Raw genomic sequence first — 26,000 nt, 5'->3', positions numbered from 1 at the left:
AGTAATGAATTTGAGTGTATACCTCTTGCTGGTAGCTGCTGCGGTAGGCAGACTCCAGAGATTGCTCCAGGAAGTTCAGACTTAGCTTGTTGATTGGTGGTTTGAAGAAATAATCCTTCATCAAGCTATGACAGGAGAAAGACAGAAAAAGAAAGCAGAATGTTTACATATTGTTGCCGTCCAATCAAAAACATGCATCTCCCTAAATAGTAACTTCACAGAAGTTTAAGAATAAACCTTCTTAACGTTCAATGGAAGGAAAGGTAAAAAAAAAAATGTGCAGGAATGGGAGAGGGAGGGAGGGATGATGGATTGATGAGAGCATAACAGACTGTGTGCTTTGAATGCTCTGGTGAGATTTAACCCACATATATCTGAGTGTGAACTCATCCCTCAATAATAACCCAATATGGGTATATTTGGTGTAGTTGTTGTAGTGTTTTAAAAGTGGTTCTTGTTGTTCTGGTGTCTCTGTGGAGATGTGAGTGTGAGAGGGAGAGGTAGTTAATAAGTGGGGGAATTACTGGTTTGCAGAAAGGTGCAGGTGGGTGTTGGGTTACAGATACAGCATAGAGCACAGGACTCAGTCTGGTGTTTCACCCTAGTTTAATCACCCAAATATTCAGGACCTCCACAGAGCAGATATGATTTGGGTGAGGGATCATTCTCAGCACTGTAGTGACACTGACAGTGGGGATATATCAGTGTGTGTTGAGCTCTTCTGAGTGAATCAGACACAGTAGTGCTGCTGGAGACATTTTAAACCTTTGTCCACATTGTCAGACACACCCACCATGTTGATCTACCTTATAGAAATAGTCAGAGACAGTAGCTCATCTGTTGCATCACAATTTGTGTTGATCGTCCTCTAGTTCTTCATCCATGGTCACAGGTTGGATGTGTTTGGAGGGTATTCTCAATCCAGCAGTAATGCTGAGGGGGTTAAAACTACAACACCTAAATCAAACCTGCTGTGTGAGGTCCTGACCATTAAAGAACTAAGTGAAAGGGCGCAATTAAAGTATGCAGAGCAAAGAGGTGGTCTCCTGTCTGTAAATGAAGAATAAATGTTTGCTCACATTTTCAAGTATGAGGCCTTACATGCTATTGCAATGCTGTTGGGTAGTGTGTGTATAATACAATTACACACTCCAGAGTTTGTAACTGTAAAACTACAAAGCACTGCTGTGGACAGTGGAGCTGAGAGACTGGACAGAGTGTAGAATCAAGGATGTGGTCATAATGCTGTTGACTGGTGTATATGCAGCATGTCTGAGTGTTTTCTCTGGGCCATATCATCACTCATTGTCAAGGAGGAAGAGAGGAGGACGGGTGTCTGTGGGCCTCTCAGACAGTGTGTTCATTTAAAAAAAAAAAAAAAAAGGAGAGGGAGGGATCATGGGAGATTATGCCTCAAAAGTGTTTAATGCAATGGTGAGATTAAAGGAGCAATCTGTAATACTGACACCAAGCATTTAAAATCTGAACTATAATACAGTTTCAAAACAGTGGAGAGGGCCGTCTGCCTCCTGCCCAGATGTCAAGATCATCCAGGTTGCCAGTTTGAGGAAAATTTAACGAACAAACAAGAGTGTAAGAACTTTCGACCATAATAGCTATGAAGAATGTGCCATAATCAACATATTTACACAGAAATGTGTTCATCATTTCACTAAAACACCCACCTATGCAAGAACAAGTCAAAAAAGTGAATGGGTAGCTGCCATTTCCCTGCATTTACAAGCCTTTACTGTCCAAATCCACCTTAAATATTTTGACTAGACAAGGCTTGTGTTGCTTATCGATTTTCCCTTCCACCATGAATGTCATTTAGAAGGAAGAACTTTGCTTCTTATTCACAATCGTCATAGTCAAACATTTCATTCCATCTTACATGTTTGTTTACAAGTCTTATTGGCCTTATTCGCCAGCTCCTTAAATTCTCTGTTCCACCTTAAGAGCAGAAGCTAGTGCTGTAGTTTAAAATTTTGAAGCAACTGTTATTCCAGTATATACGTTTAAATCACACAAACCAATAATGTGTGATGTCACTAAATATTTACTTACTTAAGTGAAAGGCAAAAATAGAAAGAGCCGCCACCATTTTGCCTGCATTTACTGTCTAAACCACATTGAAAAATTGAGACTAGACAATGCTGGTGTTATTTTTTTACCTCCAACCATAAATGTTATATTAGGAGGCAGATCCTTGCTTCTTATTCTTAACTTTAGTATTTAAGCGTTAGGTTCCACCTTAAATGGGTCTGTTTAAGAGTCTTATTTGCATTATCCGCCAGCTTCTTATTGAATACTCATTTCCACCGTACACAGCTATGCGAAGCTAAAGCTAGCGCTAAGATATATAAACAAATCTTGTTTTGTAAAACTTCTTATTTCCCACTTCATCTATTTAAAACAACATGACAAAGTGTACATCATGTCACTAAAACATCTACCTATACTTGATTTCTCCATTCCACCTTACATAGGTGAAAATGCTTGGCTTTTTTTAAAACACCATTCTTACACCGTAATTTGTTTAAAACACACACACCACGGAGAAACACACATGAATCTGCCTCAATTTCTTTAAAACAAACAAATAAATGTTACAACAATGTATAACAATGTTGTTATTCACCTTCTTCGTATAAAACACACAAAACACAGTGCAAACTCATTTCTGGATAATAACAGATTGCCTTCCAAACACCAGACAAACAGAACTGTAACTCAAGAATGCTTTTGTCATATGTTATTAAAATGTACAAGCTCCTTTACCACGTGTTTCTGAAAATATATTTCTGATTTGGTGTTACTCCATCCATACGTGGCTCAATAATCAATAAAAAAAACAAACAAACAAACAAAAAAACTACGCAACCAGTCACTGTCCAATTTTCATGCCCCCTATACATGCAATTTGATCATATTTGGCACAATACAGACTAATAATCTACATATTTGCACCAATAGCTTTACCAAAGTTTGAGTTGTTCATAGTTTAAAGAGTGCATAGAGCTCCGCCCACTCGTATTTGCTGAAGTATTGCAGCAAGAGTGTGTGCAAAGTTCAAAGTTTTTTTTTTGTTTTTTTTAATTATTTACTTACAAATAATACAGATTTCCAAAAGTCCCATATGTTTGTTGATAGGATGGGGGCCTAGACAGATTAGCTCCAAATTCACCTACCTTGCAATGACGAAAAAATAATTTTGTCTCTACATCACACTGGGCAGGAGATATAGACTGCTACAAACTGAACAAGTGCAGAGTTCAGTTAAATAGTGTGTGCTAGTTAAATATATTAAAATACAACAAAAACAAGAACTGCGCGATAATAGCTAAAAACGTAAGGTTATGCATATAACCACTGTTCCCTGAAGAAGAGGAACGAGGTACAACACAAGATGCATGGGATATTACGCCCCTTTCATATCTGGCTGAAGACACCTGTAAGGCAGATGACGCATAGTGACGAGGGAAGGTGGGCCTGCCCCACACCTATATCCTCAGGACACTAGTGTCTCTCCTCAGCTCAAGATGCTGATCTTCACCGAGCTAATAATGAAGTGGGGCAGCCCGTGTTGTACCTCGTTACTCTTCTTCAGGGAACAGTAGTTATATGCATAACCTTATCAGTCGATTCACTCGGTACAACACAAGCTGTTTGGGACCTAAATTCACACCCCGAGAAACAGACACACCTACAGATATCCTGAGTGCAATTAATGTATGTACGCAGTGCCCACACGGGGCAGAGCATGTGTAGTCTTTCCTGCTGCTGTACCATTGTCAGGTCCCAGGGAAGAACAGCAGGCCTAGATACAGGCTTTGGGCACCTCACCCCTTCATGAAACATATGGTTAAGGGGTGCGCTCCTGGCGACAACCCACCAAAGCCCTCATGACAGGCTGATATAGCTGCCAGATAGACTTTTTTTTTGTTGTTAAAAAGGAAGCCCTCGTTCAAATAACTCCTGAAGGAAAGTTAAAATGTTAACAATGGAACATTGGAAAGGAACCAATTCCCTCTCCTGACACCAAAGCTCAAATGCGTGCCATTTATATGGCTCTGAATAGGGGCAACTACATTGAGTGGTAAGCTACGAACTGTTACCATTGTCCTTTCAACAGGTAAGTGTCTGCGCCTGCCTGAGACAGAAGGTTTTTGTGAAGAGGGAGAGGCCAAGGGTCTCCTGCAAGGAGACTATCTCTGCATAGCATTGTTTCAATGGCCATCAGGGGGCTACCAGAATTAGGGACAGGTTCCCCTGGCACACCCTCTCCAGTATGGGCAAGATAAGAACTACTGGAGGAAACGCTTAGAGAAGAGTGTTGGGCCATGGGTGTGCCAGCGCATCCACTCCCAGGGTGCGTTGTGGTCCGTTAGAGAGAAAAACAGAGAACAATGTGAGTTTTCTCTGGATGCGAAGAGATCTACATTGGCCAAACTGATCCCAAATCTGTATCACCACCAGTGGGCTGACTCTCCATTTGAAACTGATAGAAGCTGGAGACATGCTCGGCTGGAGAGCGAGCAAAATTCCAAACCCAGAAAATAACTTTTCTGACTGGGGGTTAGACAACTCTTCTTTAAATTGACAGAGAAGCCCAGCTGCTTCAAATGAGAAAGCACAGCTTTTGCATCTGCCCGAGCTTTCACTCTCGACCATGCTATCAACCTGAGGTCGTCGTGCTCGAGTCCAGCTGCAGGACCGGGGAGCTGGGGCTTCATTAGGAGAGCCGATGATGGCGAACACATTTCACACACTTCCCCTATGTGCTCAGCCCAACTAATGCACGGCTCACCCACTGATTCAGCCTCTTCAGCATCCAAGCGAGAAGGCTCAATTTGCTTGGAAAACAGGATCCTTACGATCCAAGGCTGCTTGTCAGAGAATTTTCTCAATGGACGACACTTCGTTCCATCTGAGCCAGTGATAGAAATCACACACCTCAGGCTGCACTAAGGCCCTCCTAGCATGAACGATCCCCAAACAAACTGGGCACGCATCATGCAGGTCTTTCTCGTGAATAGCAATATGAAAGGGGCGTAATATCCCATACAGTTTGTGTTGTACCGAGTGAATCGACTGATAGTGAACCAGAGCTTCTGCTCTTTGTTTATCACTTGGAATGGATAAATCATAGTTAACTCACATGGGCCTGGCTCTACACAACTTGACTCAGCACGCTTAAAGCTTGTCGCTTTTCCACAGGCACAGTTCCCCCACAAAATGGAGCCAGTGACGTCGTAAACCCGTCTTCTAACAGGAACTGCTAGCTTTGAAAACCACAACGGCAGCGGTATAGTTAGGCGCTTTTTACTCATGGTGTATTTGTGTGTTGTTTTTTGGACTGAACACGGCTCCAGGCCCCAGTTATCACAGCTCAATTTTAATTGTTTCACGAACATCTTTCACTAGAAATTTTCATCATCAACCCAAGGTGCACCTTGAAGGAAAGCCACAAGGTGCCGTTGTGAGCCTGATAAAAAAAAAAAATGTTAAAGGTGCTGTAACTTTTTTTTTTTTTTTTTACAAGCTGCGAGTTTGTGCTGAATTTAAACGAGCTTGTGGTGATAGACATGTCTCTCTGGCCAATCAGCACTCTGTAGGGTTTACATGTCACCATTTAGTACCTACTCGGCACTATTGGAACCTGGAGCGAGCTGGGACTGAAAACTTTGGGTAGGGAGGAGACTAGATGAGAATGATCGAGCCAACTGAGAATGGGAATGATTAAGATGCCAGGAATTACCACAGCGACAGATTTAGCCAGGTCATCAGTGTAACACCTCTACCCATTTTTGAGGAAATGCCCATGGATATTTTATGACCTCAGAGTCAGGACATTGGTTTTGCATTTTATCTTAATGTAAGCTGTGACTCATATTCATATTTTAAAAAATTGGCACTGAAACCTGTCATACCAAATAGGGGTGTTTAAACTAGGGTAGAATCTGCACTGTGTTGTGTGACCAATGCATATCACAGACATTTCATTAAGAACCCAGGTAACAGGGTTCATTTGTAGAAAAGGGGTATAATATGTTCCAATTAAGTGAAAACTTCACATATTCAATTTAAGCAGCAGTACATTGAGTAATGTTAAAATTATTAATGGAAACATGTCAAACAAAACTTGCATTGATTAATCAAAACTTTGTGCAGAAAAAAAAATCTATAAATTCACAAATTATAATAAATTCATGAATATTCAGAAATTATAAATGAGTTTTTAAAAAAAAAAAAAAAAGAAGAAGAAGGAGGCATTTAAATGTTTAATGTCCTCCACGGTGGCAGATGTAGTTATGTAGTTCTGGAAGTCTCAGAAAATTTGGGTCCAAAACCTTGCAGTGTGACAATGTTATGATAATTATCTACAATCCACCTATTGACAGCAGCTGGGAACAACATGAGCTCAACGTCATCGTTTTCTCACATTGTGGGTTTCTCTCCAGAAAGTCTTCACTGTGAAGTCAGATGTCAACTCACTTGGGATCACAGTCTTTGATAACATTTTCACTTTCAGCCTCGCATAGTGTGTGTATGATAACACAGCATAAGGGTTTTAGTGATTTGAGACATTTTATATCATCACAAACATTATCCTCTCACCTGTCCTCTTTGATCACATCCACAAAGTGTGCATCACTCTTCTCCCGGAACCCTTTGGTCCGGAGAGGAATAAGGGCTGACCGGTCCATCCCAGAGCCTCCTCCCACTGTTACTGGGGCATTACTGCCTCCTCCCAGGCTCCTGTCCTTCTGCAGAATCTCACAAAGAGAAGTCTGGCTGGCTCGAACACCCTCCTCACATAGGGGGCTCAGCAGACCATTCACAGCTTTGGGGCTCTGTCCAGTTGGCACCTGGCATGGAGAAGGATAAGTGAGCGGATAAATTAAGACATATTTCAATAAGAAGGCCACCAATAAGTAAGAAGATAAATTTGCATTAGTTTGTGAAGATTAATGTGGCTAAGTAGTAGATGGAGGTTTGAACTACCAATAATCTGACACTAAACAGATTTTTGTTGCATTTATTTTTTTGAAGGCTTGGTAAAACACAATAATCCCACTGCATAGACATATAGACTTACTTCCGATTTAGTAAGCTGCCACTGCTTAGCCTCATGACACTAGCATACAGTTACAAAATATAAGCAAATAGTTACAAAATATTTCAGACTGAAAAAAACACTAGAAGCAAGAGGGTAAATTATACATTTAGATTGTTGCATAAGACAAACCTGAAATCTGAATAGTTTGTCCATCCAAGCAACTACACTTTACTAATAACAGTCTACTGCTCCTGGGTCATATCCATGGGATAGGTCTAACACTACTGTGTTGTAGTGTTAAATTGCTTTGTCTATTGCGCTGTAGTGCTGGGCAGTGAAGCAGTGGATCTGTGTTCTCTATAGTGATGTAGCTTCAATTAATTCCCTTGGGATGAGCTGGAGAGGTATTTGTTATCCAGAGCAAATTGCCCAACATCAGTACCTGACCTCAAATTTTATGTGACTGTATACAATCAAATCCTCAAACATTCCAACACCAAATGTATAGATTTCCCAGAAGAGTAGAAGCTGTTACTGAAACAAAAGTCAGACAGGCAATCTGCAAATATCCTTCCAGACAATTACAAACTATTATTAAAAAATATAAATAATATATATATATATATATATATATATATATATATATATATATATATATATATATATATATATATATATATATATATAGCTGATGTAGCTGGCTGTGGTTAATACTTTGCTGCTGTTGGCCCTGTGTTCATCTTGGCAACTGTTCAGAGTTGCCTCATCATCCATCTGAGTCCCACCAGGATCCACCACAATGTTACACGAAGCCTAAAAAAATGACACAAAGGGACAGACAGACTACACTGCATAAACTGCATTAAATAATTAATAGAGAAAGTCATGAGAGCATGTATTTAATAAAACACTTCATAAAACCGCTTATCCAGTTCAATGTTGTGGTGGGTCCGGAGCCTACCCAGAATCACTGGGTGCAAGGCGAAAACACACCTTGGAGGGGTGCCAGTCCTTCGCAGGATGACACAGACTCACACACTCACTCACACCTACAGACACTTTTGAATCACCAATCCACCTACCAACGTGTGTTTTTGGACCATAGGAGGAAACCGGAGCACCCAAAGGAAACCCATGCAGACACACCTGACTCCTCACAGACAGTCACCAGGAGTGTGACTTGAACCCACAATCTCCAGGTCCCTGGAGCTGTGTGACTGTGACCTGCTGCACCACCATACTGCCCCCTTAATAAAATCACCTATCTCTAAAAATGTTACTTTGTGGGAGAAGGAAAATTTCAATATACAGTTTTATCATCACTCATTGCTGAAACAAGTGTTTAGTTGAGAGCTTGTATGACCTCTAGATCATCTCTAGAGCTTGTATGATCTCTAGATTTTACATTGCTGTTTGAATGGGAGCAGCTACACATAAATCAAAAGTCATCATGTTCACTGCCAAGTGTAAGCTAAAGGGATATAAAGCCCCACCACCAGCCCTAACCCAAAGAATTAAACAGAATACAGAACTCCAATAGAGAATGTCCAATATCTTTGGGATGAATGCAATCAAATCCTCACAACTTTCATTTGACATCTATTTTAAAGCCTTCCAAGAAGAGCAGACGTTGTTGCTACTAAAAATTCTATTAAAGTCTAGAAAAAAATGTAGTAGCAGATATTTTCCATCTTTTGAAAATATTGTGTATGAATGAATCATACCCTGACATGCTCTGCCATGCTGGAGTGTGCAAGTTCTGAAGCATGTGCATGTGGAGATGGATTCAATGTTTCTCCAAATTCTCGACCCAGACTGTTTTGAGAATAGCCACACTGCAAGCCTACTTTCCTTCCAGATATCAGATATGTCTTTAACCCTGCAAAAACACACACACACACACACAAAACATACACATATTAATACAACAATAAATGCAAAAGTAAAACTCTGACACAACTTACTCATACATAAATGAGTCATTCAATGGGTACAACAAATATAATCAGGGACTGAAAATATTTCACTACTAAGTTTAAGCATTATTTTAACTACAAAATAGCAGTATTAAAAAAAGCCTTATCTGTTCTCTCAGAGAAATTCAGTTTAGACACAGGACTGTTTACATAAGGTTGACTACAGTGGTCTGTAAGTTTACTCTCATATTATCAAATCAACCATGAAAATATGAAGACGTGAATAATACAAATGATTTCTGGTCAGGATAGCGAAAGTATGGCAACACACCATGTTTCATTTGTAGTGTTTGTATTGTACACAGCTTTAAAGTACATAGGATTAACAACACAGATTATATCTACTTATTCAAACAGCAGCTAAGAGGATGAAACTTACTGCAATTACACTACTAAATAGGCCAACTGTGATATGCCTTTCAGTAAATTATTTGTCCATTTACATATGCCCCTCATAATTAATCAATTCAGCTTTTTATATTTCAGCCCCATGCACACAGTACTTCAGAAAAAGAAAAAGATTAAATGAAGGAGCAAATGTCACTAAGCACAATTCCAAGTGGGGGCCAGAAATGTATAAAGTTATGATTAGGCTAAAATTGGACTGTGAAGCAGGTGGAACTCTCTGGAGGATACAACTAACATCATAATCTAACATCAGTACCAGACCTAATTGTTGCTCTTAGTGCTAAATGTCAACAAATTCTCACAGATCTTGCCCTTATTTTATTTTATAATTTAACTTATTTATTTTACATTTGTAGGAGGAAAAATGACTAAGCAGATTTTTGTCATTTAATTTATAAGCTATTTTAAATAACTGAAGGACATGACAGTTTGCATGATGCTATTTGGTGGAGTTAAGGCATCCATTGCTTGTCAGTTACATGCCTTGTAGCTTTAGTGAAAAGCTGAATATGTAAACGTCACTCATCCAAATTGTCTTGGCTGATTGAGCACACAAGGTACAGCCAGGAATTACTTTTTTTTTCTCCAAACCCTTATTTTAAGCATGTCATCCGTCTTACAAAACCAAAGTTTGGAAATCTCTGGATTATTAGCATTACTTCATGCCTGTTTCACCAATTGAGCCGTGGGGGATGTTGACTGAAATTTCTCCGTACTGATTTTGTAATGTACGAAAAAAAAAAAGCAATTGATTTTGGTTAGACATTCTTTGGGGACCAAATGATTTTTCTTAGAAACACCATGACCATTGTTCTTGGTGTTATGAAGTGTTTGAGAAAACATCTCCGGTCATATTGCTGATGAGAAAGATAGAGAAGAGGTAAACATTATGGAGTGTGTTTTCTCTGGATTAGTTTTGCTCTCTGTGGGCCTAATCTAATTAGCTCATTGGCAGACACAGAATTTGCACAATCAGTTATATGACCACTGGTGAGTCAAAACCACATCACTGGATTGTGTTGGTGATAACCATTTTCTTGTGTTGACTACTTGTGTATGTGTACATTTGTATGTGTGTGCTTGTGTCTTTGACTCTATACCCTCATAATTTAACAACAGTATAATCGACTTTAGCTAAATGAATCATAATCACTTTTCTGAAGTCAATATATTACTAATATCATCATCACTTTACAAAATTACCATCAGCACATCAACAATTAATATGACCATGAAAAGAACAGAAATCCATACTATCTGCATCATCACATTGATATTACCATTATCATATCATTATTATAATCCTCACTACCATAGCACACTATCATAACACTAACATGGCTATCATCACATTACCATTACCAACCCTACTTTAATCTGCATCACACTGCCATGACCATCATCCGCATTACCACTATGATGAGTCATTACCATTAAAATTATGACCACCATAAAACCACATCACCATTTTCAACATTTCAAGTCATTTGAAAGACTTCCAAACACACAGGCGCACACACACACACACACACCCCTTGCAGTGAGAGAAGAGGTGCATTAATAAACACCTCTTAAGAGCAATGCCATCAAGCACCACATCTCACACACACACTTCAAGCAAAGCTGTTCACACATTTTCCAAAGCACATACACATCTAGATACACAGTGACGAAACACAATGTACTCCAAAGTGCGGACCAGATCAAAAGAGCTATTCATGCCCTCCATTCTCCTGTTGGCCCGGAGTGTGTGCAAGACTGGTCCAACACACACACACACCATCCAGTCACCTAACAGGAGAGGTATCGAGGAAATCACCTCCCTGCACCAACCCTTGAAAGTGTCACCAAAGAAAGTGTCTTTACTCAGAACTCCACTATCCTCACAGATGCCTAAGATTTCCCCAGAACCTCAAAGAAGCAAACAAAATCCAACACTATGTACACCAAGAGCACAGAGCACCAAGTTTTGGTGTCTCAGAAATGTTAATTTTCTATTAACTCTTAGACATCCCATTTGAATTTTACTGATAATTCCACATATATTGTGGATGAAGATTAAGCATGACCTACTACACAGAGGGTCTGCCCCAAAACAGACTCTGTCTACATAGAAAACATTTGAAGTCAGTGTGTGTGCCTCCAATATGTAGGCTGTCCCAATTTATCGATACCTCATCTAAAACCTCATGCAAGCACAACTATTTTGCTCTTCTCCCAGATCAAAAAGTAATTAAACTGCGATAAATACAGAAAAAGTAGAACCCATTGCACTGAAATGCTTATGGGATTCTGGCAATTGAGGGAAGTTGCATGCAGTGGACAGGAACATGTCATGACATAATCCCTCTCTAACTAGAGCATCTCAGTGATGTGCCTCATGAGGACAGACAACTGTTCTAATACTGCCTACTTAAACACCTGTCTACAATTGTTTCAAATAATTTCTTGCAGCCAATTGTTTAGAATGCCGCGTCAAAGTGTCATAACTAATTTGCATAAAGTTGAGAAAATCTCTACTTGATTTGTCACTCGCTTTGCCATGACACTTGCCGCTAAAACGCAGTTACAAATTGCCTTCTTCCATAGGAAATAACTGGAGTCTTTTTGCTTTGTCGCCTGCTAGTGTGAACGCAGAGTTAGGCAGCTCACTAGATTGTAGGACAGACCAAAATCAGTAATGCAAAGCACTATTGTTGTGAATGATCAAAGTATCCCAACCCCTTGTGAAGTACTTTCTTCCTAATATTGGCTAATTATTATTTTCATCAGTAGGATCGTTCTAGCCATAACCTGTAATAGGAATGGATACAGTGGAAAAAGAGATAAGGAAATATGTATTGCAAACTAAACAGAGAAATGTGGGTGTACGCCAACACAGAACAGCAGTCTGCATATATCTGTTTTAGTGGGTTTTATTGACTGTTATTAACAGTGTGAATTGTGAATGCCTCAGCAGAGAGTTCAGCTCAGGTCAAACCACACACACAAAATGTATATAATACTTAAAAAAGGTATGGCTTCAGGTATTTCTCTATTCCACTCAATATGACAACATAACGTTTGTGAACATGCACTGACAAACACGTCTGTGTGCGCACAGTGACACACACTAACTAAATAAAATGTGAAGGCCAAACTAATTCATTAATACACAATTATAAATGTGCAATGTGGTATTCTGTCCATATTGTGTAGCACTAAAACATACATGCAGATTTAATACCCTCTTTCATAACACCTGACTGCAACATTCCTCATGCACACCCAAAGCCGCACTCCGGAATAAATCCCTCTCCTCACCACCCTCCATCTCTTCATTCACTGATCCGCAACTAGACAACACCCTTGCTTTTATGCCTGCTACACCACTCTTCAAGTTGTGCATGGGCACACTGTGTTATCTCTAATTGTGCTGTGTCTTTTCAGCTTGAAAGCAAGACAAAGGACAGAACACACAGCAGAACACACAAAAAAATATATATATATATATACACACACACACACACCAGTCTGTGTGTGTTATTGTATGACTTCCTGAGAGAGAAATAAGAACCAGAGCTAGAGTCTTGAGCTATGTTTAGATCATCAAACGGGCACAGTCAGAGTCAACCTCTCATGTTTAAAGGAATACTTCTGCCAAATTTAGCTGACGAATATTTATATCACAGCAGTACTGAGAATGAACCACCATGAAAATTTGCTCTGTGGCGGTCCTCTGGGGACCCTGACAATATATATATAATTTATTTATTTACTGTTACAAGCCCAAGATAGTGGCTTTTATTTTGACCTTCAAAATAAATAAATACACAAAAAATACCTTGCATAGCCCAGTGTAGTTTAGGTATGTATTTTTATGGCTTATATGGAGTTATCAAGTGCTTTATAGATTTATTGATTATGTGGTGAAGGTATTTTCCTTTAATCCTATTGCACATAAGATATTTTTCAGAGGCAAATATTTGCAAATTTAACTGAATATCTCAGGAAATATGACCAGCAAACCATGCCCCTCAGCAGAAGACCCTGCATGTGTGTCTATGAGTTGACTAGAGTTATTCCTTTTGCTGCTATTTGTGTTTACATTAAGTAACAGAGCATTGACATTATGTTCAGTTCTGTAAGTTAACAGAGCTAAAAGCTTACATAATGCTAATTTCTGCACTATACGCTTTCAATACATAAGCGTCACCGGAGCTACACACCTCCGAGTGCACACCTAAGCAAGTTTCAGTTGCCAAAACAATTATTATAATTACAAGGAAGCAAACTGCCTTGAACAATTGAAACAATATATACATATATATATATATATATATATATATATATATATACATACACACACACATACATACATATGTATATACACACACACACACACACACACACACACACACACACACACACACACACACACACTAAAAGAATCAAGTCTGACCTGACTGATGTTTCAAATTCATGGAGAAAATCAGATCACAGACTATATTATATAAAATAAGATAATATAACATAATTTAAATAATAGATTTGTCGATGGAAAAACAAAAAAACAAAAAACAAAATACAAAATAAAAACAGCATCCCCAACACCACTCAGCATGCACCACTTCCTGTCCCATGACCCCTGACCTGGACAGCTTCTCACATGCAATCAGAGATTTTGCACAGATTTAGCATCTTTTCAAGGAATTGCTTTTTTGAAAATCTTTTTAAAAAATGCTGTGTAAATTACACATGTTTTCTGTGCAAGTGTTTATGTGCTGACACAAACTGTCCTGATCTCTCTGCTCGCTCTCTCTTCTTTTCTCCCAGCTAACCACAGTGTTTCCATTCATCCTGCCAACTCACTGTGGAAGAAGGGGGAGAGAGATAGGAAAGAGAGAGAAGGCAATACTGAAATATAGAAACAGAGTGCGAGAGGACATAAGAATTATTGAGAGAAACAGAAAGCCAGCAGGTCAAAAAGGAAAACACTATTATACATAAAAGTAAAAGAAAACACATACTAGACCACTCAGTTGTAACAATATGTTACACAGTGTCAGAGGGAGCAAAATTATTCTAAATGATTTACAGTGATGAATCTGATATGATTTTGTGATAATTTAGACACAACCCAGTTTGTACAATGTTAAATTTCCATTACATGGTTGCTACATCATTTTAGCTGCATTGCTACACTTATTTTTAGGTTGTTTTTCATGTTCCTCTGTTTCCTTCACCTTCCTTTTCTCAGCTCTAACTTTCTCCATTGCCCAGTCTAAGTCTTTGTGCTCATACCCTTCTTTCTCATCGTGTGGTTGCTGATGCCTCCATATTAGGGCACAGTGAAGAGCCGGAGGATGAGCCGAGGGTTTTTTCTTCCTCCTCCCCTTTACCCTCCTCCACTCTTCCTTCCTTCATCCCTCTCTTCTCCACCCATTCTCTTTGCATGCTACTTTATAAGCCAAAGAACAGAAGCAGATCCTCCCCTCTCCCTTCCTAACATCCTTCCGTGCAACTGACATGGCGTTCTTACAATCTGCTGGTGCTCAATATGATGTTAACACCCTAATACCACAACAGTCCACACTAGAATGTACAATTTTGCATCATCATAATTTTTTCATTAGTTTGTGAGACTCCACTGTAATAAGTATTAAGGTTAAGTATTAAAAAAAAAGTAAAAATGTCCATTGTATAAAAATTATCCCAATACCAACATATAAATATGCACAACATTTTATTATTTAATCTTTGGAGGTTTTGGTTTTTGTATTGATCAGCACCAATGACAATTTACATAAAATAGCAGCAAACTCATTTTCAGTTTAAATATAAATCTTATAGCAAGATGGTACAAACATCAATTTAAATATAAATGACCAAAACTATTCATGGTTAAAATGTTATGTTTGGTTCTAATGCTTCAAACTATTTTATTTATTTTTGGCTCTGAAAATAGCTTTAAAAAAATCATGCTACTCTATCAGGCTGTTTATTTTAGAGATCTTTTGACCTCATGCTTCGGAGCTGAAGTGGGATTAAGCAGTGCACAAAATGTTGCAGCAAAACGTTCATGATATAACATTTCTAACATTAAAATTTACTCAGTCAGATCACCATGTGATGTCCATAGTTCAGTTCAATGCTCTATCATAACAACATGTATATCAAAATGAAAATATTTGCATCATTCATGGCAAGTGAGTTTCATTACACCGAAGAAGAGTGTAAAAGAAGGTGGCAGCGAGGTGACTGTGGGACCCCCAAAAGCATCTGCCTGCATGTGAGTACCTGCAATAATATAAAGTGTTAAATCCATTATAATTATATCACTTTTAATGATATTCTCAGTATGTGAATATACAAACCGAATTCCAAAAAAGTTGGGACACTAAACAAATTTTGAATAAAAACTGAATGCAATGATGTGGAGATGGCAAATGTCAATATTTTATTCGTAATAGAACATAGATGACAGATCAAAAGTTTAATCTGAATAAATGTAACATTTTAAAGGAAAAATATGTTGATTCAAAATTTCACAGCGTCAACAAATCCCCAAAAAGTTGGGACAAGTAGCAATAAATGGCTGGAAAAAAGAAATTGAGCATGTAACAAACAGCTGGAAGACCAATTAACACTAATTAGGTCAATTGACAACATGATTGGGTATAAAAAGAGCTTCTCAGAGTGTCAGTGTCTCTCTGAAGCCAAGATGGTAAGAGGATCACCAATTCCACCATTGTTGCGCAGAAAGATAGTGCAGCAATACCAGAATGGTGTTACCCAGCGTAAAATAGCAAAGACTATCATCATCATTCGTGCATAACATCATCAAAAGATTCAGAGAATCTGGAACAATTGCTGTGCGTAAGGGTCAAGGCCGTAAAACTCTACTGGATACTCGTGATCTCTGGGCCCTTAAACATCACTGCATCTGTCAAGGAAATAAGAGAATGGGCTCAGGAATACTTCCAGAAAGCATTGACAACGAACACAATCCATCGTGCCATCCACCGTTGCCAGCTGAAACTCTACAGTGCAAAGAGGAAGCCATTTCTAAGCAAGCTCCACAAGCTCAGACGTTTGCACTGGGCCAGGGGTCTTTTAAAATGGAGTGTGGCAAAATGAAAGACTGTTCTGTGGTCAGATGAGTCACGATTTGAAGTTCTTTATGGAACACTGGTACGCCATGTCATCCGGACCAGAGAGGACAAGGATAACCCAAGTTGTTATCAACGCTCCGTTCAGAAGCCTGCATCACTGATGGTATGGGGTTGCATGAGTGCTTGTGGCATGGGCAGCTTGCATGTCTGGAAAGGCACCATTAATGCAGAGAACTATGTTCAGGTTCTAGAACAACATATGCTCTCATCTAGATGTCATCTCTTTCAGGGAAGACCCTGCATTTTTCAACAAGATAATGCCAGACCACATTCTGCAGCAATCACAACATCATGGCTACTTAGGAGAAGGATCTGGGTACTGAAATGGCCAGCCTGCAGTCCAGATCTTTCACCTATAGAGAACATTTGGCGCATCATAAAGAGGAAGGTGCGACAAAGAAGGCCCAAGACGATTGAACAGTTAGAGGCCTGTATTAGACATGAATGGGAGAGCATTCCTATTTCTAAACTCGAGAAACTGGTCTCCCATGTCCCCAGACGTCTGATGAGTGCTGTAAGAAGAAGGGGGGGATGCCACACAGTGGTAAAAATTGGCCTTGTCCCAACTTTTTTGGGATTTGTTGACGCCATGAAATTTTGAAACAACATATTTTTCCCTTAAAATGATACATTCTCACAGTTTAAACTTTTGATCTGTGATTTGTGTTCTATTCTGAATATAATATTAGATGTTGGCACCTCCACATCATTGCATTCAGTTTTTGTTCACAATTTGTTTATTGTCCCAACCTTTTTGGAATCCGGTTTGTATAAAATATCAGTAAGGCAATTAGGGTTGTCCTGAATACCATTTTATGGATGTGCTCTAATCTGAGGTTTAAAGCTAACAAAATTAACTGTATTTTTGCTATGCTTCATTATAAAGTAGGCTGTTGTAGCATGTTAGGCTCATTTAGGCTTAATTCAGGGATTATGCTGAGGAGGCAGAATACAGGTGGAGTACTGGTGAAACACAGCGTTTGTTTTTTTTTTGCCGCGGTACAGCCTGAATAAGGGTGGAAAATATAAAAGTGGAACATTGCCTTTATCTGTATCCTATATTTATCAATAAATAAATAAATAAATAAAGAATAACCAAATCTCTAAATTAAAAACTGCACACCTATCTAACAAACGAATATCTGAATATAGCATATTAGACAGGGCGTGTGTATAAGTGAGGAACAGATACGGCATTTAGTTTGAAATAGGCAAACCTTTGTCCCATTACCTAAAATATGATTGGCCTACTGATTAAACTTGCTTTCTTTGAAGAGTTATGTTAGGGGTGTTAAAAAAAAATTCAATACAGTTTTTTAGTGTTACACTAAGGTTTTTTTTTTTTCAGCAATGGTGGCAGAACCACACTCCACCCCCTCCAAGTTTAGTCTTTCCTTTGTCTTTGGTCTTTTTAATGCTACGTTTACACAGAAAGAGAAAAATAGGACAGCAGATTCAACATGCATTTAAAATGCAATAAAAGCAGCAAATGTTTTCAGTGAATCGTTGCTGTCACTTCAAAAGGCTAAACTATTATTGTCATAGCCATCATTAAATACCAAAGCTGGAATCTGCTTTCCTTCAGGTGTCCCACAAACAAAGTGGAACAAACCTTCACTGGTCTCCAAGCACATGTTTTACTGCTTATTTGCATACACTTCTATGGAACATAACTCCTAGGAATTTTGGTGGTCTATTTGGTTATAGGGCAGCAGACCATTGATAACTTTAATGTAACCACATTTGTGGGATACAGAATATTACTAATACATTAAACATCAACATCTTCATCTGAGAATTTATAATTACATTAAATCACATTATTTTATGTGTGTTTGTTTATATATATATATATATATATATATATATATATATATATATATATATATATATATATATAAGGGCTGCAACAACTAATCGATTAAATCAATTAAAATCGAGTGTTAAAATAGTTGGCAACTAATTTAATAATCAATTAGTTTGGTCTAAGTTATTATACACATAGGTACAGTTGCTACACGTGACGAACTCTGGAAGAAGGGTTTGAAAAATGGCGGAGGCGGTCACAGCTGAGGATGTATGACCCAAGTCATCAAAAGTATGGGAACACGTTACATTAACGCTTTCAAGGAACAGCGTTAGGTGCAAAATGTGCACAGCTGATTTCGCATGGCACAGCAGCACAACATCACTGCATGAGCACCTGAAAAGGAAGCCTGTTGGAGCTATGTGTGAAAGAGATTAAGTATAGTAAGTTCATTCTACTTTTTCTCTCACTCAATGTTACTAGAGCCTGCTAGAGTAGTTAAACAACATTTGTTTTCTTAGTACAATGATATTACACTCGCGTTTATCGAACAAGCCTTAGCATCCCCCCCGAGTTTTCTCTTCCACCTTAAATGTGTCAGCTCGACCAGCAGTACCAAAACAAGCCGTAGTTTTAGTCAAGCTAACGTTAGCGACAAGTTGTATTTTTTTCTCTCACTCAATGTCACTAGAGCCTGCTAGAGTAGTTAAACAAGATGTCTCATTTTTAGTAAATTTATATCACTCTTGTATTTAGCGGGTTTTTCGTTCCACCTTAAATGTGGCGGCAGTTACAAAAAATCCAAACATTTTTTAAAATAATATATTTAAAGCCCTTTTCAAGGTCTTTTCTTACTGGCATTGCGTGTTAGTGTTTGAGTATCACAGCCAAGTGTATATTAAATTACACACAGTGTTAAATATTGATAAATATAAAATTAATGTAACAGTTGGGTTAATTCTTCATGTAAACGCAAAATTTTAATAATGGTAGGGTGTGTGTTCCTTATACAATTACAACCTTAGTTCTCTAAAATCTTAAATATCTTAACCATATATGATCATATGTGTTAGTTGAATTTCCCTTTTATTCTCAGCACATGGCAGCATCACCCAATATCCATTTATGTAATTTCAATTTGCCTGCATTGTTGTCTGCATTTTAGATCAGTAGTTATTAACTTAAAAAAGGTGTATGTTCATATCTACACTTTCTTTCTCACCTCAGATAAAAACAGCCCAGCATTGCTGACTATGTTTTGAAGAAGATCTGCACGCCACAGCAAGCAGCTGTTTTCACTGATGGTGTCCTAAACATGCTAGTAACAGACAGGAAATCAAACTTGGCTTGTCTTCCTTATTATCCGATTAACACACACACACACACACACATTACAGGGGTTGGACAATGAAACTGGTGGCCAATCTTCATTAATTGCACTTTAATTGCAATGCACACAACATTATGGGTGACATACCACAGTTCAAAAGAGGACAAATTGTTGGTGCACGTCTTGCTGGCGCATCTGTGACCAAGACAGCAAGTCTTTGTGATGTATCAAGAGGCACGGTATCCAGGGTAAATGTCAGCATACCACCAAGAAGGACGAAACACATCCAACAGGATTAACTGTGGACATAAGAGGAAGCTGTCTGAAAGGGATGTTCGGGTGCTAACCCAGATTGTATCCAAAAAACATAAAACTACGGTTGCCCAAATCACGGCAGAATTAAATGTGCACCTCAACTGTCCTGTTTCCACCAGAACTGTCCGTCAGGAGCTCCACAGGGTCAATTTACACGGCCGGGGTGCTATAGCCAAACCTTTGGTCACTCATGCCAATGCCAAACATCGGTTTCAATGGTGCGAGGAGCGCAAATCTTGGGCTGTGGACAATGTGAAACATGTATTGTTCTCTGATGAGTCCACCTTTACTGTTTTCCCCATATCCGGGAGAGTTACGGTGTGGAGAAGCCCCAAAGAAGCGTACCACCCAGACTGTTGCATTCCCAGAGTGAAGCATGGGGGTGGATCAGTGATGGTTTGGGCTGCCATATCATGGCATTCCCTTGGCCCAATACTTGTGCTAGACGGCAAGATGCCAAGGAGTACCGAACCATTCTGGAGGACCATGTGCATCCAATGGTTCAATCCTGAAGGCGGTGCCATGTATCAGGATGACAATGCACCACACACAGCAAGACTGGTGAAAGATTGGTTTGATGAACATCTCCCATGGCCTGCACCATCACCAGATCTAAATATTATTGAGCCACTTTGGGGTGTTTTGGAGGAGCGAGTCAGGAAACGTTTCTTCCACCAGCATCACGTAGTGACCTGGCCACTATCCTGCAAGAAGAATGGCTTAAAATCCCTCTGACCACTGTGCAGGACTTGTATATGTCATTCCCAAGACGAATTGATGCTGTATTGGCTGCAAAAGGAGGCCCTACACCATACTAATAAACTATTGTGGTCTAAAACCAGATGTTTCAGTTTCATTGTCCAACCCCTGTATATACAGTGCCTTGCGAAAGTATTCGGCCCCCTTGAACTTTTCAACCTTTTGTCACATTTCAGGCTTCGAACATAAAGATATAAAATTGTAATTTTTTGCAAAGAATCAACAACAAGTGGGACACAATCGTGAAGTGGAATGAAATTTATTTGATGTGTTAAACTTTTTCTCAAATAAAAAACTGAAAAGTGGGGCGTGCAATATTATTCGGCCCCTTTACTTTCAGTGCTGCAAACTCACTCCAGAAGCTCATTGAGGATCTCTGAATGATCCGGTGTTGTCGCAAATGACTGATGATGATAAATAGAATCCACCTGTGTGTAATCAAGTCTCTGTATAAATGCACCTGCTCTGTGGTAGTCTCAGGGTTCTGTTCAAAGCGCAAAGAGCATCATGAAGACAAAGGAACACACCAGGCAGGTCCGAGATACTGTTGTGGATAAGTTTAAAGTCGGATTTGGATACAAAAAATTTCCCAAGCTTTAAACATCCCAAGGAGCACTGTGCAAGCAATACTATTGAAATGAAAGGAGTATCAGACCACTGCAAATCTACCAAGACCCAGCCGTCCCTCTCGAACAAGGAGAAGACTGATCAGAGATGCAGCCAAGAGGCCCAAGATCACTCTGGATGAACTGCAGTTATCTACAGCTGAGGTGGGAGAGTCTGTCCATAGGACAACAACTTGTTGTTGATTCTTCACAAAAAAATAATTTTATATCTTTATGTTTGAAGCCTGAAATGTGGCAAAAGGTTGAAAAGTTCAAGGGGGCCGAATACTTTAGAAAGGCACTGTATATATGCTAAGTGCATCTAACAGAGTGGACAGTGCATGGACCAAGTTTTTAAAAACTCCAGCACTCGTCCAGCACAACACACCAGCACTGCAGAGCCGAGAATGATCCACACTTAAATCATACCCGCTCTGGGGTGGTCCACACACACACAAACACCTGTGCACGACAGTTGAAATAATATTTACAGCATGGCTAATGCACTCATTCTTTTGTGTAGTAGTAGCAGAAAGCTCAATGCCATTTTGTTATACAATGTGTTGTGCATGTTTGCAATAAAACGATTCAAGCTGTCCAAGCTACAGAGAATAAAAAAAAGCAAAGATCCAAACCAAACTAAGGACAAACAAAAGCACAAAATTTGTACCAAGCGCACAAAATATCTAGATGATAAACACAAAGACACGGCCTCTCTCTGGTGAGTTGGTAGGTAATACTGAAACAAAATGTCAACAAAGCTTTAAGCAGGTGTTTTTTTATTTTTTAAGGATGCCAATGAATGACTTGTGCTCCTCTATGACATAGCAAATAATGTGTGTTTTTTGGGGGGTATTGTATTACTATGTTTGAGTCATGAACAACTGCCCGTTTATTATAATTGTGTAAATTGTTCTATACTGTACAATGTACATTGTAGGGGTGGTCAATATAACAAAAGCAACATTATATTTTAAGACATTTTCACATTAACCAATAGGTATCAGTGTATGTAGATTGCCTGAGCTTTGAGATACTAAAGAGACAAAACCATCCAGAACACCAAAACAACAAAAAAATGTATTCACTTATTGTCTGTAACCGCTTAACCAGTTCAGGGTCCTGGTAGGTCCAGAGCCTAGCAGGAATCACTGGGCATAAGGTGGGAACACATGCTGCTGGGGGAGCCAGTCCTTCGCAGGGCAACACACACACTAACTTTTGAGTAGCCTATCAACTTGTGTTTTTGGACCATAGGAGAAAACTCACACAGACAGAGGGAGGGCGAGAGAGAGATGTGCATTTATCACCATGCATCATTCTTCTAATGTGTGTGTGTGTTGAAGAAAAGTGGTTGATGCCTACTCTGTGTCCAAGCATGACAAAGTGGACCTAACACACCAAAAGCTCTTAATACTACACGAACATCCAAAAACCAATAAGAATAACAACATTATCAATCTCACACACACACAAACATGCTCTCAAACAGAGACCATTTACATCCTACTCCCATAGAGAGAGGAAAATCTTTGCAGTGTGCCCTCCTGCTTATTCCAGAAAGCCTCATGCAGCTCATCATTTATAATTCAAGAGTCGTTTAGCACAAGTATGCACACTCACACACAAAATACATACACTGCGCGCTTTTGGTTTAAGGTTATATATGCACACTACTGTTCAAAGGTTTGGAATCACTTGTATAGTGATTCACATGTATATTCCTGTTGCTAATTACTGAGAAAGCAAAATACAACAAAAACAGAACATATGCTAATCAAATAGATTATGTTGATAAGCCACCCAAGGGCTCAGGATCCAATATCATTCAATTTGTTTAGGAATCTGAGAATCAGAAAATGCACCCAGCTTAAAACTTTCTTCTTGTGTATGAAAAACAATCTGATGAAAACTAAATGAAATTTTTTTTCCTCCCCCTTGTAGTGGAGTATGAGCCAAATATGAATATCGGACAATCAAGAAATGAAAAGTTTTGAATTAAAACTTTTCCAGTCTGCAGAAGACTTTTCGTCTGCAACATAGCAGCCCCCACACACACACAACCAATCTAAAGACATCAAAAGAACCCTTTTAAGTAACACATGGCCCCAACACCCCCCTTCTCTCTTTTAACTAACAGGAACTGTCGAGATAACTAACTTAAAGAGACAGGAACCTCAAACAAAGAAGAGAGCTTTTACGGCCCGTTTTTATGACAATGGCACCTAAATGTCTAATCCTTATCTTTCACGGAGATCAACAGATGTTCAAACCAAAGTGACCTCGAGTGAACTCCCGTGAACCAACAGCTGAAACACGGATTAACAACGACACCAAATGGACACTGGCGGAACTACACCTCGCTCGGAGTCGCCGCAAGACAATAGCGAAAATAGCCGATCTCTGAGTTATTTGTGTATAAACGAACGTATGAATGTCACTTTCTGTACCCTCAGATGAATGCCTACCTTCTAATGAAATGATGTATAATGCCGATTGTTTCTATTACAAAGATCAGTTTTGTCTCTGAATGAGAGAAAATGGATTAATGTTTTATTTTTCAGCGTATCATCACGAATTGGACGTGAACAATGTACTCAAGATGGGACCTTATGTAAATGTCTGATATTAATAGTCCAATGTACTCATTGTTATAGGTTGATAACAGGTATAAGAATTTTGATACGAGAAACTCATATTCCTTATGTATGAATCACAGAGTCAAAACCCCCTCCTCCTACTCTCTCTCTCTCTCTCTCTCCCTCACGAGAGTCACGTGAGTCTGGACTCGCGTCCAATCAGAAAGAGGACGCCTCCCATTAGGGCGTGACCGCGCCAGCCTTGAAAAGGACAAACAGTAAGACAGACAATGAGTTCGAAGTTTGAAGAGTCGCGAGGACTCTGCAGAAGTAACGGACCACGAAAGGAACTGGAAAAGAGAGGACGCCGACAACAAACAAAGGAACCCTCTCAGAGACTCCAGAAAAGCTTACGAGAGACGTCTCGAAATTAGCTAAGAGTATGAAGTTTAACTAATAAGTCGAATAATTTGAATATCTTTCTTTTCCTTTAATCTTGTTTATGTTTATTACCTATCGAAGTGTGATCTCACGAATGATCAAGGCGGGTGAAACTTATTTGTGGCCAAAGTAAGGTATCAACCGTTTGAGTAATCGATAACAGATATATTAACGTTATAAGCTGATTCCTGAAGACATCAATCCTGGAAAACTGAACAACGAGACTAGCTAATACTCTGAAAAAGCCTTTCCACTACGGTGGAAAACCAGCTACGCCTGTGAAAAACCGAAGAAGGGAAATCTCGATCGACGCAGCTCAGCTCGGAATCGAGGGTCTTCAAATCGACTGTAAAGAGATCCTCCATAAGCGGGCCTGCTTCTCACCACGTGGGAACGACGAGAACACCCCGGGACACGGAGATTAAACAACAGGACGCGACGGCTCGGTGAAACGGCGAACGAGTAAGCTAGCGTATTTAACACCTTTTCAGTAGCTGATGTCTAAACAAACCCTCTTTATAATTTACCATTTAATTAAACCTTAGTTAGTAACCTTAGTCACAAGTTAGAAGTGCCTAGCTCATCTTAAGGTCAAAATCAGTTCCCCCTGCCGGACACCGTGAGATTACAAGGTTGTGCTATGTTAACTAAATATCTTCTTTTTATTAATAAAACTCTCATTATTTGAAGTCACAGTGTTTGCAATTTATTCATTAGAATTTCTGAAAATCCTGAAGAACTCATTTAGCATGATTATTATTCATTCTCAAACTAATTATTAATGTTCTAATTGCTTAAACCAATTATAAATCTTAATTAATATCATTAAGTCAAATATCAGAGGTTGGAGGAGTTTGAATAAGGTCAAGGCTATAAAACAAATTATAAAATTATATATATATGTATCGGGGTGTATGACCAACATCCACTACATATAAAATATATATATTTTATTGGCGCCCACGCGAGGCCAGGAAAAAGGCTTTTTAATGAACAAAACTGTAAAACACTACACTGAATAACGATTGAGATTCAAAGCTTGATGTGGGTAATTTCGTGTTGTGTTTGTTACTGCTGAAAAACTGTTCTGTGATATATACCGGTTAGAAAATAAGCTTGGTTGTTTTTGAAAGAGCGCGGCTCTGCGCCATTTTGCATGCATTAAATTGAGGCCTGGGCACGTCTGAACTGCGCGAAATTCCGCTGTGAGACTTTGCCGTCGGATTCGACCTCCCGCCGCGAAATCCCGGCGAAGAGAGACCACCGAACCGAATACCCCCGTTCGTTTTAAACTGGGTCGCTACCAGCGTTAATAACGAGATCGCGCGCTAGGCGATTGGGAGGTTATTAAACAGCCGAAAATACGGCTTGTATGAAGAGCAGTCTGCTCTCGTCAGCTGTTCCTGTTAAACTGAAATCATATTCAGAAAGGAACGAACCCCTTTGAAGGGGCGGAGCTGAAACTAAGGAGGGAAATTCAAAACGCCCCCAAAACAGAGGAAGACAAATTCCCTCTTGTGGTATAAGTGCGTAATTGCAGGGAAAAATACTTCATAACTAGCG

The 26,000-nt window shown here is 39.2% G+C and overlaps 1 protein-coding gene across 2 annotated transcripts in view; it reads right to left on the bottom strand.

The window, feature by feature from the left end:
* The window catches only part of LOC136676393 (adenylate cyclase type 9-like), a 68,889-nt gene that overhangs the window by 8,864 nt on the left and 34,025 nt on the right, over positions 1-26,000 (bottom strand). For both annotated transcript variants that reach the window (XM_066653374.1, XM_066653373.1), the window contains 4 exons: positions 8,788-8,942; positions 7,778-7,876; positions 6,622-6,872; positions 23-125 (listed from right to left, as the gene is read on the bottom strand). In XM_066653374.1, the coding sequence (XP_066509471.1) occupies positions 23-125; positions 6,622-6,872; positions 7,778-7,876; positions 8,788-8,942 (608 nt within the window). The remainder of the gene's footprint in view (positions 1-22; positions 126-6,621; positions 6,873-7,777; positions 7,877-8,787; positions 8,943-26,000) is intronic.

This window comes from Hoplias malabaricus, chromosome X2 (genome assembly GCF_029633855.1).
Source record: "Hoplias malabaricus isolate fHopMal1 chromosome X2, fHopMal1.hap1, whole genome shotgun sequence".
NCBI lineage: Eukaryota > Metazoa > Chordata > Actinopteri > Characiformes > Erythrinidae > Hoplias > Hoplias malabaricus.
This window is presented reverse-complemented; position numbering and strand designations above follow the sequence as displayed.